Source organism: Stegastes partitus, unplaced genomic scaffold (assembly GCF_000690725.1).
Source record: "Stegastes partitus isolate 25-593 unplaced genomic scaffold, Stegastes_partitus-1.0.2 Scaffold232, whole genome shotgun sequence".
NCBI classification, from domain to species: domain Eukaryota; kingdom Metazoa; phylum Chordata; class Actinopteri; family Pomacentridae; genus Stegastes; species Stegastes partitus.
In genome coordinates, this window is record NW_007577963.1 from 296,436 (window position 1) to 312,579 (window position 16,144).

The 16,144-nt window shown below is 46.9% G+C and overlaps 1 protein-coding gene across 1 annotated transcript in view; it reads left to right on the forward strand.

Annotated features, from left to right (window-relative positions):
- Positions 1 to 16,144, forward strand: part of apba2b (amyloid beta (A4) precursor protein-binding, family A, member 2b) — a 70,168-nt gene that overhangs the window by 34,316 nt on the left and 19,708 nt on the right. The window contains exons 2-6 of the mRNA XM_008281366.1: positions 4,096 to 4,599; positions 5,995 to 7,124; positions 11,926 to 12,006; positions 13,487 to 13,526; positions 15,292 to 15,437. Of these exons, the coding sequence (XP_008279588.1) occupies positions 4,116 to 4,599; positions 5,995 to 7,124; positions 11,926 to 12,006; positions 13,487 to 13,526; positions 15,292 to 15,437 (1,881 nt within the window). The 5' untranslated portion in view covers positions 4,096 to 4,115. The remainder of the gene's footprint in view (positions 1 to 4,095; positions 4,600 to 5,994; positions 7,125 to 11,925; positions 12,007 to 13,486; positions 13,527 to 15,291; positions 15,438 to 16,144) is intronic.

A 16,144-nucleotide genomic window follows, 5' to 3' on the forward strand; every position in this document is an offset into this window, starting at 1 on the left:
CCCATTACATTTTAAAAAGTGCAAATTTATCCCGTTATCAGCCGTTATTACTTTACTGACTCCTACAAGCCGTCAGATAAACATCTGTGGTTCGTGAGTTTGTCATTCAGTCCATAACACGCTACGTACTGAAGAATGTGTCTGCAGTGTGTGTCAGTAATGTTCAGGAGAAACCCTAGAAGTCTGAGATATGAAAACAAATGATAGTTTTGGGTAAATTAGATAACAGGCCTGGTCGAAGCAGGTTTCAGTTTCTGTTGACAGAAGCTAAAAGCCGTCACATGGCCTCTAACCAACGTTTGGTGAAACTTATTGAATGTTTAAAGTTGCACCAACTACAAAGAAGAGAGCTGAGGCCCGACTGACTGCAGAGAGCAGAACCATACGTCCACATCAGTAGTCTGGATTTACCTTCAGACATCGCTGCAGAGAGACAAACAAAGGGAACCAGCCAGTCGTTTTCATGCCACCACCAATCCATTTAATCTTAGAGCAAATTTAGAATGTGATTGAAAACAATTGCCGTCGTCTCTGCAGAGCTCTGGCTTGGTCTCACTCGTGGTGTTACGCTTGTCACAGAGGAATGGAAAATGTTGAAGTGAAAAATGTAGAGAGACCACACTCCCTGATTCAGAGAGGAGGGTTTCCTCGCTGATCGCCTCCTTCGGCGGTTCAGCAGCTGCTGTGTCGGGTTAGCCGGAGCTTCCTGTGTGGCCACAGAGCACCTGACTGCTGACCGGTGGCTGAGGGCAGCGGGGCCGAGGGCAGCGGGGCCGAGGGCAGCAGGGTCGAGGGCAGCAGGGCCGAGGGCATCAGGGCCGAGGGCAGCAGGGGCGAGGCCATCAGGGCCGAGGGCAGCAGGGCCGAGGGCATCAGGGCCGAGGGCAGCAGGGCCTGACCTCCTCACAACTATATCATCCTTTAATCAGCAGGATGGGAAACTAGACGGGAAAACCTGGCTGTTGACTGTTGACTCGACAGTGAAACAAAAATGTAAACGCTCCAAAGCGAAGCCGTTGGTTTCCGATCACTTGTTAAAGCTGCTCAGCAACTGTGGACGTCTGATTCAGACCTCTGAGCCTCTGAAGCCAATGTTCTCCTGATCTGCTCGTCGTGTACAATCCAGGATATTCAGTTTTGTGTCCTGTTTCTGACAGTGAGAGTAATTACACAAAAGACGTTTCCTGTTTACCTGAAGCATCTGAAGCTTTTCTGATGTCTCTCCTCCACAGTCCTGGTGGCCGTGGCCTCTCCGTCGGCTGTGGATAACCGATAACTGCTGGTTAACACATAATGCACTGATACTGTGTGAGAACGGCACCTTGATCTTTGATTTAAAACATCAGTATACAGACAGATTTACCAGGTGCTGAAAAGCTTATTTAACTTTGTGCTAACTTGTGTGACAAAGGTTTGAATGTAGTGGAAGTTCATTTACGCATTAAAGTCAAACTTTAGTAGTAATTGAGACTCTGCTTGTAAGTAAGAAGGTAGTGAGGCTCATGTGAAAGTGACCCCTGGAAGCTGAAACACAGAAAGAAACCAAAGCCAAAACTTCACAGATATGCTGGAGATGATTTTCCTCTTTGCAGTTTAAGGTTTTGTGTTTTTAAGGAATCAAAAAGATGAACAAACTGGACGATCATAGGAGAGAGACTCCTCCGTCTAAAGCAAAGATGTGCTACGTGCTGTGATTAAATCCACTAATGGTAGCAAACAGGTGGGATAAATCCTTCATGTGACTTGTTATGATGGATTTACTCTTCCTGTACAAACGCATGCAAATTGAGTAAACAGTCAAATACATGCCAGACAAAGCAGATTTGGGAAAAGCCACCTGGCTGGGGACTTACAGGGTTTCCAAAACATATACGGCAGTAATACTGTCAGTTAGGATCAGTGCAACTAATCAAAAAAATATGAAGAGTCAGGCAGCAGCACAGCAGAAAAAAGGCAACTTGTGAATCTAACAAAGAGAAGGTCTGGAGGGTATCGGTCCCCGGGGGATGCAGTTACCCCTAGTTACCAATCCTTCCCCTCGGCTCCGGGGGATTGGGCGAGGCGGGGCTGAGCTCAGATGGGACGATGCTGGGATGTAAGGGAGCAGGGAGGGTGGAGTCACAAAGGTACATGCTGTGTAGCAGCTGGTGGGGGATGGGAGGAGCGAGGAGCAGCACGAGGGAAGGAGGGAGGATGGGGTGGTTGTTCCAACAGATCGCGGTGCTATTGTGTAACGCTCCCCCGCTCAGGACTGCAGGTAAGAGACGCAGGCAGCACATCGCTTCCTGGATGTTAACAAGGTTTTCTTTTAAGTCATTGGAGAAAAAAAACCTGTGAAAAGCTTTTCTCAGCTGTCAACAGGAAGGCTTCATTAGATGAACGTGTTGCTGCGTTTCATCAGGTGTGTGCATGCGTCTGTGGGTGCATTTGCAGATACCGTGTGATCACTAACCTGCTACTGCTCAGTGGACGTCTTCAGCCCGGGTCACTCCGGCGTGGCGACCTGAGGAACAACCAGCTGAATGCATGTGTGTCTGTGTGTGCTGCTCTCTGTGTTTGTGTTGCAGAGGAGATGTGTTTGCGGCAGGTTGTGCAGAGCTAATTAACCGGTATAATCACTGGTGATGGAAAATGTAATTATGGTTGAAGGAAAATGGGGGAAAGCTGCACCAACACCCCTCTGAGGGCAGTTGTTCATGGCAACTGGATGGAACAACAGAGTGGAGAGTGACAAAATGGATGGCAGGACACAAAGGGCGCAGAGAACGCAAACTAAACTTTTATTGTTGTTGTTAAAACGCTGCGACGGCAGCAGAAATGTGATCCTGAGGCTTTTATTGTGCGATCCATCCGTTTTAGTGTGTCGATGCTCGTCTCAGCGAGCTTCTTTACGTCCTTCATAATTTATGGGATGCTTCTGTCCTGTTCTGATGTCTTTTTAATAACTTGTGTTTCTGTTTTTGGGAGAATAATCGTAACGCTGCATGTATTTGTCTTCACTTGGAATTGTTTGGCTGCTCGGTTGCTCTCAATATAAATATAATCTGTGCTACAAAACCTTCTTAATCCGTTTTCTAAAAGGCTTGGCCTCGGATCAGAACCGCTGCACCGTGCACGCACATTTTGTTGCACATACCTTTTATTCAGCCTCTTTCAGAGCTGATGCGACATTTAATGTATGTGGTTGTAGTCATGGCAGCTTCTTTGTATTTCTGAGTCGGCCTACAGGTTTGTATATAAGCCACCTGAAGATCTTTACGTCTGAAAAGAGAAAACACATTCATAAATAAATAACATAAATACTGACGGAGGAGAAACCTCTTTACTACATATAAACACTGTCAACACCTTTCAGCTACAAAAGGACTGTAGTGAGAAATGCTGGTTGCTCTCACACTGATTTATGCTCTTTTCAGTAGATGTCTCCTTGAGGGGGAAATCCATAGGTGAGCAGCGCTGTTGATTCAGGTTATGAGTCTTTTATGAGAGGACGTGTTGCTGTCTCCTCATCTGCACCACTTAACCAGGTCTTGGACAGGAACAGTCCTCATCGTCTCCTGTGATGCTCAACTCGTGAGCCACAAAGGAATCGATAACGTCTCGATTGATTGATCATCTGAAGTGGTATCAGTGCACATGTGCGGCACCTATGTGGGGATGACCTTGATTTAACTATTGATTCTTTGTCCGGCGGTGTCCCTCTCGGTTCGTGTGCTTAGAAAGGCTCGTCTCTTTGTGTTTACTGTCACAAAGCTGAGCCGAGGGACTGACGGAGCCCACTGGGGTGAATTTGAAGCCAAAAATGTGCAAAGCAAGCACAAAAATGTTCCTCTGAATGAGGATAAGGTAAACCAGAGATTGTCTTTCTCAATTACAGGAATATATGAGACTGTCAGATACTGAGGAAATGCAGGAGGGAGTGTTTGTATGGGGGAGCTGTGTGCCTGATAAATCTGGGATATGAAGATTCTGAGGCACCTTTTTATCCTGGCCTGCTAAAACACACAAACACATGGTTGTGTGTGTTTTAAAAGCTTAAAATCTTGTGTTTGATGTTGCTCTAAAGCTGTGCTCCTGTGTTTCTCTGTCTCACAGGATAAAGCCAATAACAATGCATGGCTTGTAAGCCGCCAATCATGGCTCAAAGGAAGAGGCCCGGGACCAGCGGAGGAAACAGTATGGCTGCTCCGGGCCCCGCCTCCTGTCCCGCCCCTCATCCTACGGAGTCATGTGACCTTAAAGCCCTCCCCGCACGCCAACGCCCACTGCGCTACCCCAAAGAGTCACATGATTCCAAACCCCACTCCTGTAAGGCACAATACTCGTCTCCCAAGTCTCAAGACGCTGGTCGCAGTCATCATCCAGATCATCATCCGGAGGCGGATGCAGATGCTGAGGTGGAGGTGAAGCGGTACGGCAGCCAAGCAGATGCAGAAGTTGAGGATCAGCGGCCGGCGACACCGTCCACACCTGAACATAACCACGACCCAGATGACCAGGACCAGGCGGACTTCCACGGTGGAGCCGACAGCCTGGACGACGACTCCAGCTCTGACTACATCAACAACACCTCGGACGAAGAGGAAGACTACGATGATGGTGAGTGTGATGTCTGATTAGTTCTGCTTCTTGGTTTGATTTTCTTTTATAGGGACAAACAGAGTAGATTCATGTGTAGCACTGATCTGGTTCTTCATGTCTTCTAAGCAGGAAAGACGTTGAATGACAAACTCAAAGCAACTTAACACCACTGGACGTATATAAAGAGGATAAATGAGTTATTTAAATCCCATCAGTTGTCATTTAGGTGTGATACTCCAGCAGGACTAAGCCGTGCTATAAGCTCTGTTGTTAGCATACAGTACTTTAGGTTTAATACTAAAGTCAACATCCTAATTAACAACGCTAATGTGCTGATGTTGAGCCAGAAGATATGATCAGTGCTGACTCTTTGTTCAGTCTGTTATGTAGCTCATATGCTGATGTTTGCAAAGAAGCACAAAAAGCTAAGCAGCGTGGTGGCGCTTTTTTTTGCTGATACTCATAAATCAAAGGGTGCTTGATAAAATATGAGTTCATCACAAAAGTTGTGACAAATCATGTTGAAGAAAACACATAAATGTCAGGACCAGATTTCTTTACACTCCATCCAATGTCGTCATTATTGAGACATTTCACTAAGAAGCTCAAATGTCAGCCTCATGGCGGACCGGAGGACGTCAGAGGAACACCAGCGTCATTAGGATTCATCCTCTGGGGACCATAACTGTCTGGACAGGAATTGCTGGTTTTCTATCAGTAATAGTTGAGGTATTACAGACTAACAGCCTCTAACATGGCTGATACACGGAGCAGTTTGAATAAAGTCCCACATGGAAACAAACTTAGCTGTCCACCATGGTGAGATCAGTCAGCTTAATCAGTGGTGGTGAATATACAAGACTACTTCCAAACCCACCAGAACACAAGACTGAATTCTTGCATTATTCTTCAAAATAATCTCCTTTAACTTGGTCCATCGCTGTCCGAGCTACAGGCTCCCTCCTAGTACAGGGTCATATCTGGAGCCTTCAGATGCTCCTCAGCAGCTTGACAACATCTTCACGCTGACCATGGCAACCAGACAGTTTGGGAGACAGACAGAAGTCAGGTCAGGTGAGTCCAGGTGCGTGGAGCAACAGTTCAAGGCCACATTTGGCTGCTTCTACCACCTGGGCTGTGTGGACAGAGGCTCGGTCTCTGAACAAGGCAGCTTGAAGCTTTCCTCTTCTAGCACAGAAATAACGACAAACATTTGAGTTTCTGGGGACAGTGATATGTGGTTGTACAATATACGGTTATGCCCCAAATGGGTGACACAGCCTTGTTTCCAGGTGAGACCGAGAACCTTTTGAAATACCCTCATAAAACACTGGTTCAGCAAGAATTGGGACTTTAATACACAGGCCATAAATATTAAGAAACATGTCTGTTGGTGGTTCTAAATCCCTTCAGGACTGGCAGAGGAGGATGAAGGCGTGACTTACTACATCCGCTACTGCCCAGAGGACGACAGCTACCTGGAGGGAATGGACTGCAGCAGCCAGGGGAACTGCAACCACGGCCACGGCCACGGCCACGGCACCGGCCACGGCCAGGGGGACTGCACCGGCACCGGCATGCAGCTGGACGGCTCCCACACCGACGAATGCCAGGAGGCCGTGGAGGGCTGGACCGAGGAGGGCGAGGGCGAGGGGGAGGCGCGAGAGGAAGAGTGGGTGGAAGACGACGAGGGGGAGGGGGCGGTGAGGGAGGAGTGGAGAGAGGAGGAGGAGGAGGAGGAGGTGAGGGAGGAATGGAGAGAAGAGGAGGAGGAGGTGAGGGAAGAGTGGAGGGAGGGGGACGAGGAGGGACGGCCGGAGTGGAGGGAGGAGGGCCAGGGCCGGCAGGAGCAGTGGGCAGGAAGGGAGAGGCACAGGATGGAGGAGTGGGGTGAGGGAGAGGGGGAGGTCCGCTGTGAGGTGGTGGAGCAAGATCCAGATGAGCAGATATACAACGGACGACCCGAACCCATCCTGGACCACCACCACCACCACCATCACCACCACCAGCCCCCGATGCAGGACGGCCTGCACGCCCGGCGGGCCAACAGGGAGGAGGAGGAGGAGGAGGCCGAGAGCGAGGAGTACTGCCCCAACGAGGAGGAAGACGATGAAGGGGACGAGGAGGAGAGGCACGGGAGGGCCTACACCGGAGACTACTACGCCCCCGAAGACAACGGGAACTCGGTGCGAGTCTCTCCGTACCGAAGCCGCAAGGTGCTGGTGGTGGAGGGGGAGACGGGGGAGGAGGCGGAGGAGGACATTGACCAAATAGTTGCTGAGATTAAGATGAGTATGAGCATGGGCAGTCTGAGCAGCGGCACCGACCAAAGCCCCGAGGAGCTGGCGCAGGACCCGGCGCCGAGTGACTACCCTCATTCCAAACCTGACGCGGTCCCCTACCCGCCGGCCCACCACCGCCACGACAGCAGGCCCAAGTCCCTGAACCTGCCCTCCATACACCACAACAACCCCGAGCTCCAGAGGGGCATCAAGGTGCATCCACGCTCCCCTGAAGACAGGCAGAGATGGGCACAGGAGCAGGTGAGAAAGGCTTCCCTATTGTTTCACATCTAATCCCTGAACTGTGGCGGACCTGCCATACGGGGATCCTGTTGTTCAGCAGTTGTTATTGTTCATCAGTAGCACCGCTGCAGAACTAAACAGATGTGCCATTGTTAGCATTAGCACGCTACATTTGGATCAGGCCATGTTTACACGTCGCCGGTATTCACAAAAACACATCTACGTTTTCAAAAATAACATCGTTCACACCAGATCGTTTTCAAAAAATCCTTCATTAACACAAACCCGCATAAAAAAACATGTTGTTAAGAGCTGCTATGAGCTGCCAGACCTACAGGGGGCAGCGTAACGAGAAGCATAAAGCCATGCTAGCCAATCAGAATCCTGGAAAAAACACAACGAAAACTTCCTGTTCCTTCACCGATAAAGGGGCGGTTTGTTTGGACCGACAGAGAGGTGGAGCTGCTCCTACATGTGGTGGTAGAGAAAGAACAAGTAAAATACTGAAAACATCGACTGTAAACATGTCAGTCCATATATGGACATAGCCAGACTGTAAACATGGTCGCACACGTATGACGCTTTAGTCGCTCACTGTGATGTCAGCCTCCGTCTCCTCCTGTCGACATGCAAAGACAGTTTTTCCAAACCTCCACTTAGTTTTCTGATGTGATTGTTTTCGGTGACTCGTAGCTTCGTCTACGTGGAAACCAAAGACGATCCAGATAAACAAGGCCTCAATCATATGGTCCAGAGTAACTGTGTTTACTCTGTTATGTGCAGTACAAACTATAGTTCTGTTTCTAAATTGCTTTTTTAAAAAATGTTTTTTCGGTTTTATTCTTTGCTACTAACAACCTCCACCGGCATCAGACGCCTGTAGTTGAGAGCACACAGTGTTTTGTGGCCACCGTAGTCTCCACGTGTTCAGACGGTGCATGTATGAACTCAGGCTGCTCCGCTGTGACACAAATCTCAACCAATCATTTTTTGTCAACAATGAGCTCACGATTAATTAGCACAATTACTCCCTGACTTCTTGGACATCGTGCATTTCTTGATCTTCTTTTTTTTAACAGTGAATTTCCTCAAACATTAGATCTGTTTCAACAGAGAGAGCCGAAACAGGCCCGTCGAGACTCGGTTCTGACTTAGAGGCGTTCAGTCCTAATCCCACAGATGGTAGCTTCGCACCGTCGGCTCCTCCGGCGAGCACAGACACCAAATGTCTGAACACATCAGCAGCAGGGTGAAACTAACCTGTCTCACGGCGGTCTAACCCCAGCTCACGATCCAGCCCGGCGCTGGTGAACATTTGGGCTTTTATGAAGCCCGCCGCTGTAAAGAAAAGGATTTATACCACAAACGGAGAACAGCACAAAAATAGCTTCGTCTTAATTATGTTGTTTTTGCTGGAAGCCAAAATTGTAATTGACAATAACATTTGATTAATCGCCCGGTCTTATTTACGGTGCTGCAGCCACGGGGCTCCACGCTGCTATAAACACAACATGTTTAAGTCAGAGCTCATTTTGTAGCTGCTGTGGCCCGTTTGAGTCAACAATAAAGGCCAGCGTTCTCCATTACGTCCCAAAAGGTCACATTTAAAGCTAATGCGGTTTGATCCTAATGAAAAACATATTTGCCATTATGTAAATGGAAGGCTGCTTAGATTTCCAGTCGCTGGTGCAGACAAAGGTTATAAGAAACGAAACGGAGGAACAACGACAGCAGATGCACGGTGCAGGGCTCAGGGTGTTTATCAGAGACTCTTGACACTGGAAGTGATTTAAAGAGTTGTGTGATGAGAAGCTGGAGATGAGTTACAGGTAATCTGTTCCTCATTTCCACCTCCTCCACGTTACCTTGAGCTGTCCCCCTCCTCGTCTCCGTCCCCCTCGCAGAGCCGGATTAATGCACAGCTCCCCCCGTCTCCTACGAGTCAGATGGTAAAAGGAGAGCGGGGATGGTCTCCTGTGGGCAGCATGCTGATGCACACCTGCTCCACACTGTGCACATGTGCTCCTACCTTCACTGTATGCGGCTCATTTGTAGAACTGGGTCAGACACTGGAACCAGATTAAAGTGGGAAAACATACAGTGCGCTGCAGACTGAGACGAGATGAGTCGGTTCGTCCTCTGTTGTCAAAGGAAATGTTCTGCGCTTCAGCGTGACCCTGAAACAGGACAACAATAAATGTAATAAGAGTCTTCCTGCACAGCACGGAGCCAGAAGATTATGTTAGCAGGGTGGTTACAACCTGTTGAGAAGGAAATACGATGCTGCAGTCTGATCTTAAAGGATGCTGTGTTTTAACCATCCCTATTGGTATGATCATCACTCAGGCAAAGGCCTTAAACACTGCATTTTCCATAATATCCTGCTTTTTTTAGTCAAATTAAGTTTGTTTTGGGCTGTTTGGAAAATTTGCCTTTTTACTAAAAACTAATGCAGCTGATTTTTAGGTCTTTCCTTAATGCCTGAAAGTGTTAAAAGCAGCCATTTTTTTCCTGCCCTTCATGCAGCTTATTTACATCTATTACTTTTCTTGAAAGAAGAAACGTCCCCTTTTATCCATTAATGTTTAAAGGCCATGCAGTGTTAGAGGAACCTGAATTAAAAAATAAGTCTCTATTAAAAAAGAACACTGACCAAAGTGATAAAGTATTTTCCCAGTTAGGATGCTGTGATATGTTTCACCTAAACATGTGTCCATCAGACGGATATATCACATCGATATGATCAGAGAAATTCTATTTCTAATCTTAAACACTGGATAAATCTTTTTTCTCTTTTTGTGCAGTGAATTCTGTCCCTTATAATATTCTGATGCTGTGAGTTTTCCTCTCAGCATTACAGAAACAACATATTGCTGATGAAGACAGCTGACTAATGAGCTGAGGATACAGACAGTCAGTTTGAACTTGATGCTGGTTTGATGAGCGGTGAGAGGAGCTCAGCATCAGGCGGTCGGTTGCGTAAAAATAAAACTGAATCCGTCCAGTTGTGTTCACATGTAAACATTTGCAGAAGCTGCTGCTCCTCTCAGCGGCGGCCTCGTGAATGTTAATTTATTAAAATTGATGTGGTGCTGATTTATTGATTAACAAAGTCCTCCATGCAGCCTCTTTGTACTCGCTTCATGGTCTGACTGGACTCGCTCGGGATTCGGCACATGAGTGTAGTTTTGTAGAACATCATAGTTTTGCATTCCATCCCAGCAAACAACATGAATCTCATTAATTTAATGGTTGTTTGCACAACTGAGTTGGGCAGCGCGCTGAATACTGATCAGGACTTTATGTTGAGTTTAGTTGTTTTTCTGCAAAGGAGGCTCCACAGATTTACAGCAGCCTGGATGCTGCTCTGAATTTCACTTCTTTGGTTCTGTACGGAGGTGGAGGAGGATTTACTGGCTGCAGCGTTCACTTCAGCCAGTTATACACTATGAAGCTGAAGCTGTGTGTTGCAAAGCGGATATCCAGAGAAATAAAAGAGCGTTTCCATTCTGATAAATTCTCACTTCCTGCCGTACTTGATGCTCTTCATGAACCTGGAATGTGAACGAGGCCCATCGAGATCGGTTAGTCCCTTGGGTTTAAAAAGCGTCTTAAAATAAAAAAGAAGCCAAAATTACACCATCCATCAGCCACAAACTGTAAAAACAGAAAGAACAGCTGGTTTTAGGTCCGTACTCATCAGCGACGTGCCGATCTGTTAGAAAGCAGAACCAAATGTCAGCTACGAATCACGAGATTTTACTGAAATTAAACTGTATGTAAGTAGTAAAACATGTACAGCATTTAGAGTTACTGTCCCCCAGCATAAGGAACAACTGTGGCCAAAGTTTAGCCAAAGAAATTAAACTTTTGTTTTTTTCTGTTTTATGATTTATGGTATTTTAACTTCTAAACATTTTGCGTTCTCTCGGGTCCTAGTCATGGTGCTGCTGTTCCCATAGAGGTTCAGAACTTTGTACTGCAGTGAAAAATGTGAAAATGTGCAAAGAACAGAACCCCAGAACCACCCGGACCCTGCAGAACCGACTGGACCCTGCAGAACCACCCGGACCCTGCTCGGTGCTCAGCAGGTTAAATGTGTTTGAGGCTCGCTGGTGAATCCTCTGTGAACCGCTTCACCTCCTCACTTCCAATCTGGTTATTGATCGGCCAGCCTGATCTGGTAATGGGGCAGTAAATGGAGCGACTGGGCTGTTGTGGAAACAGCTTTATTGTCATATAAATAATATTATAAGAGGAGCAGCACTGACAGCAGCTTTCTCTAAAAGTATGTGTAGAATGTGAGTCATGGAGGGAAGCGAGGAGCCAAATGGAAAGCGCCCAGCGTGTTCCTCCTCCTGCGTGATTACAGCTGCATCTGTACATGTTCATGTGACAAAGGAAAGAGTAGGCTGTTGACAAAAGACTAAACTTCCCCACATGACGGCGGGCTGAACCAGACTGCTCGTGTTCTTCAACAACAAGGCTTCACCCTTAAGAGGATTTTGTTTAATTTTATTTGTGGCTTCACACTTCCAGTAAACAAACGCTGGCATTTCACGGCTAAAAGAGACGTTTGTTTTATCCGTCCCGGAGGGTTTCGGCAGCGCGGCGCTCTCTTGTTTACACCGGGCCTACCTACACATTCAGAACCTCCCACATGTGAGACTCCAAACGGGACCTCTGCAGCCCGAACAGGCAGCAGCAGAAACACGCAGGAAGTGTTTTCATGTGTTTGCCTTATGCAGCGTTACTCTCTTCTTTCATCCGATTCTAATTCCTGCTCGCCTGCTCCTGTTCTTGTGTGTTTACCTGCCAGGTGAGCAACGGAGCTGAGCAGCCCAGGAAGCAGCAGCGCTCCGACCTCAACGTTCCCCTGGAGAACAACAACGTTCCTGAGGTGAGATGTTGCTGATCCTCGGCCTCAGCGTTCCCTTCATCGGCCTTCATCTGCTGTGAGGCTGTTTGTAGAAGATATCCGTGTGTGTGTGTGTGTGTGTGTGTGTGTGGCCATTTGAGTAAATGAGTAATTGTGTAATTACAACTTCAGCTCATGTCCTCTGCTTACGGCTTCGTAGCATCCCGGTAATTGAGCTGCATGTCTGCTCGCCGTTTTATGAGAGCCATTTTTCACCGTGATGTCGGCGGCAGATGCTTCCTCTACAGGCTCCTCCCACATCTCCTGTCCTTGAGCAAACTTTCTGAATAACTGGTGATCCAGTTCCAGGGCTCGACGCACCCAGTGGGCCGAGTGTTTGATTCTGTGTGATTCAGCTCGGTTCTCTGTGAGCGCGCTCAGCGTCCTCCTCCCTCCTTCACATCCGCTCTCCTCCACCTCCCACTGAGATGTTAATTCGGGAAGTCGATGAGACGCTGCTTTGCTGCCGCCCACGCCCACGCCGCAGTGCTCTCGAGCAAAGCGCACACGTGAAGCGTTTGCAGCAGCGGTCGTGTGAATGTGGAGCAGATCATAGCTGGAGAAGAATAGACGTCTCTGAATATTCATGAAGCCTATTCACGGCACCAGAGGGGATTTCTCTGGAATGTCATTCATGATTATTAATTTATGACGAGGTTCTGGCTGTGTTTGTTTGACCTTGAGTCCATACATGACTAAGTTCTGTAAATGTCAGCTGTTTTGTGTCACTGATCTCCTAACAAACGGTGGGAGGAGCTGCTGTTCATGGAGGAGAACCACCATTTACTGGCTGAAGGAAGCAGCATCGGTGGCAATGACAGAAACAGTGAAAAACAGAAACACGTCGTCGCAGCAGGAGGATTTCTGAAGCTGCTTTCATTGAAAAATCATCTGAATTTTAGGTGTCTGTGAAGATTGTCAGTCCTCCAGGTCGTGGTTGTTCTCGTAGTTGAATCGTAACATCTGGACCTGCTTGAGTTTCTCAGGTGTTAGTGGCTCCTTCAGGATGTCAGTACCTGGAACTCCCCCCAGAGCTGATGAAGCCTCCTGGATGAGAGGTGGAACGTCTTCTAGGAACTCAAGCAGGTCCAGTTGTTAAGATTCAACTACGAGAAGCTAAATTTTAGGCATCAGATCGCTCATGTTGTTTATTATGTTTGTGAATAAAACCTCTGCTAGCCAAACCGGCTAATGGAGGATCAGCCTGCATGTTGTGGAAGGATCAGACAGGACTCACGACTACTTGTGCAGTTTTATGAGAGAATGAAACCTGCCCTTACAGCTTTCATACAGCTGCATGGGTCCGGTATGCGGTGCAGCTGTATTAATGCGGCGACATGTTGGCTGAACAGAAGCAGTCGATCCTCACACTGACGAAGAGGTGAAGCTTGATAGAAACACTTTGTTTACTGCAAACCTATTCACCAGCGTTGGTCTCCTCTGTCCTCTTTTTGTCTTCCAGCCAACAAAGAAGGTTGCGTCGTTCCCCAGCTTTGTCGACGGTGAGTTAATCTGTCTGCACACCTGTTTGGTGAAATCACAATGTTGTAATTACATGGAGCCGGTCCAGGTATCGCTTTCCCGTCAGTCGCTTCCTCGCTGATGCACAAATCTTCCAGCGCCGTCTTTGCCTCTGTGCAGGTGTTATACAGCCTGTAGTCCTTCTAACATTTCATCAGTTGTAGTTTTGTAGATATCAACAATAGCGAGTTCAAACTCCGAGGCTACATGTTCAGAATATCATTTTGCCCATTAGCAGGTCTAATTAAAGACGATTAACTTCGTCTTGATATCAACAATTAATTTCTTACCAGTGGAAAAGTTTCATCAGTGACTTCTCCTCAAACCCAAGTCGATTCAGATTCTGCTGTAGTTCCACATCAGCGGATCCATGATGCCATTTTGACGAGCTGCAGTTGTAATTAATATCTACAACTCAGTTCTTATTGGTCAAAGTCACTTTATTGTCGGTTCTGCTGCACGTTTACTCATCCAGAGAACTGACACCGCTTTTCCCTCCAACCCTCATTTAAAAAAAACTGTTGAAAAAAATATACATACTAAAAAATATTTAAGATAAACATGCAATAAGCTATAAAATATACAATCTAAACATACAATAGGCTAAAAAAAAGTGCAAATCACACAATAAGAAATTAGGAAATTACTGCCGGTGCAGTAAAGCAGCTGATGATGCTGTAAAGTGGCTCAGTGTCCTTGTGCTGCTTTGAGTCCATTTTATGACTTAAATGTGCATTATTCTGACCCTTAATGTTCATTGTAGATGTCTGCAATCATCACAAATTACATTCCAGATGTTTAAAATTCAATTGTGACGAGTCAAAATGAAATTATTGACTGATGTGCTCAGAATTGCAAATTTCAGATTCTCTAGAATTGAACTCCAGAAATCTAAATGCTTCTGTTGGAACTTCTATTTGCACTGGTAACAAATACATTAAAGATATATATATAGTTAGATTTATAACTAGTAAGAAGTGAATTTTTAGACGTCAGATGTTGAGTTTCCGTTGCTCAGAATGTCACCGTAGATATCTACAGTGATCATGATGCTGATTGTCTGAAATGCTTTGTTGACGTGTTGGACACGTTGGAAATGTCACTGCTGGCGTCTTCACCGATGTGGTCGACACATCCTGGATGAATATGCTGATTAGAGTGACATATGCTGAATGGTTTGTTGATTAGCGGGGCATTTCAGAAACGCTATCTGAAACTAGAAATCACATTTTCACTAATCGCATGTTGAAATTCAAAGAAGGAGGAGTGACTGATATCTGTGATGAGTTAACTGGAGATCAGGTTTCACTACCCAAAATCTAATGTCTGTTAAAACCTACGTTGTGTTGTCAGAATAGTCTGTCAGGTATCATATAAGTTAACATTCCAGCATGTCAGAGAGTTTCTGGCGTTTCAGCTGATGAACGCTGAGGCTGGTCATGGGCCTGATAGTCAGTCAGGGCCTCGGTGGCTCCTTCAGATCATTGTGTTCAGGAGTGGGTGTCTGAGAGCCCACATCTACATATCACAGATTAATCTCAGCACCTCCACCAGCCAGCAGCCATCTCGCTGCTCAGACCCATCCGGCCCGTTATCGCCGCCGCATCTCCTGAGCTGCAGTGTCTGGCTCCGTTTCTTCACGACTGCAGTGATTACAAAACCCTCTCCACCTCACACTCAACCCCATTCAGCCTAAACGCGCTCCATCTTGCCTCCTTGTTAATCACCATCCCTCTCTGGCCCCAGTCCCAGGACCCTGCGAGCCAGAAGACCTGATTGATGGGATTATCTTTGCTGCTAACTACCTGGGCTCCACTCAGCTGCTGTCTGAGAGGAACCCCTCCAAGAACATACGCATGATGCAGGCCCAGGAGGCCGTCAGCCGGGTCAAGGTACTCAGAAACACACCCACTCACACCCAGCTACACACACACACACACACACACACACACACACACACACACACACACACAGTTTGTGCTGCATGTGTTTCAGCTCTCAGGAGATAATAGAGAACATCAGTATATACAGAACATTTAGGGGCTGTTACATGGAGAGGTGGAAGATTTCTGTTTTGTGTCAGCATAGAAACGATCTTTAGTTCCTTCAGTTCCATATTTCCTGGAATCTATTCGTGCTTTGCTTATTCTTAATGAACAGATTGTATAAGTTGAGTAGCAAACCAGAACCATAGCGAGCCTTAAAGCTGTCCCTGAACCATCGAGAAGAACTGCCACTGGAGTCTAAACCTTCTGGTGGCCGCAGAATAAACGTAGGCTGTGGTTTTTGTGAGCATCCGGACAGGTTCCTCGGTTGATGGAAAAGTTCCTGCAGAGAAAAACAGCTGAGCCTTTTCTAAACTGCCACCTCACCTCTGAAAGAGCATTTTATATGATGGCAGCTCTCTGTCGTCTCCCCGGAGCCGCCGCCGTAACGTTCCAGTTATTTATGCTGCACTGGTACCGCTCACATACGTCAAAGTTATCTACAGTCCAGGCCTTACAGGAAACAAGTCCAGCGGCTTCACACGACTAATGAATATGTGATAGAGCATCTGAAGACATTCCTCACTTTCCTGAACGTCCTCAGATGTATTCAT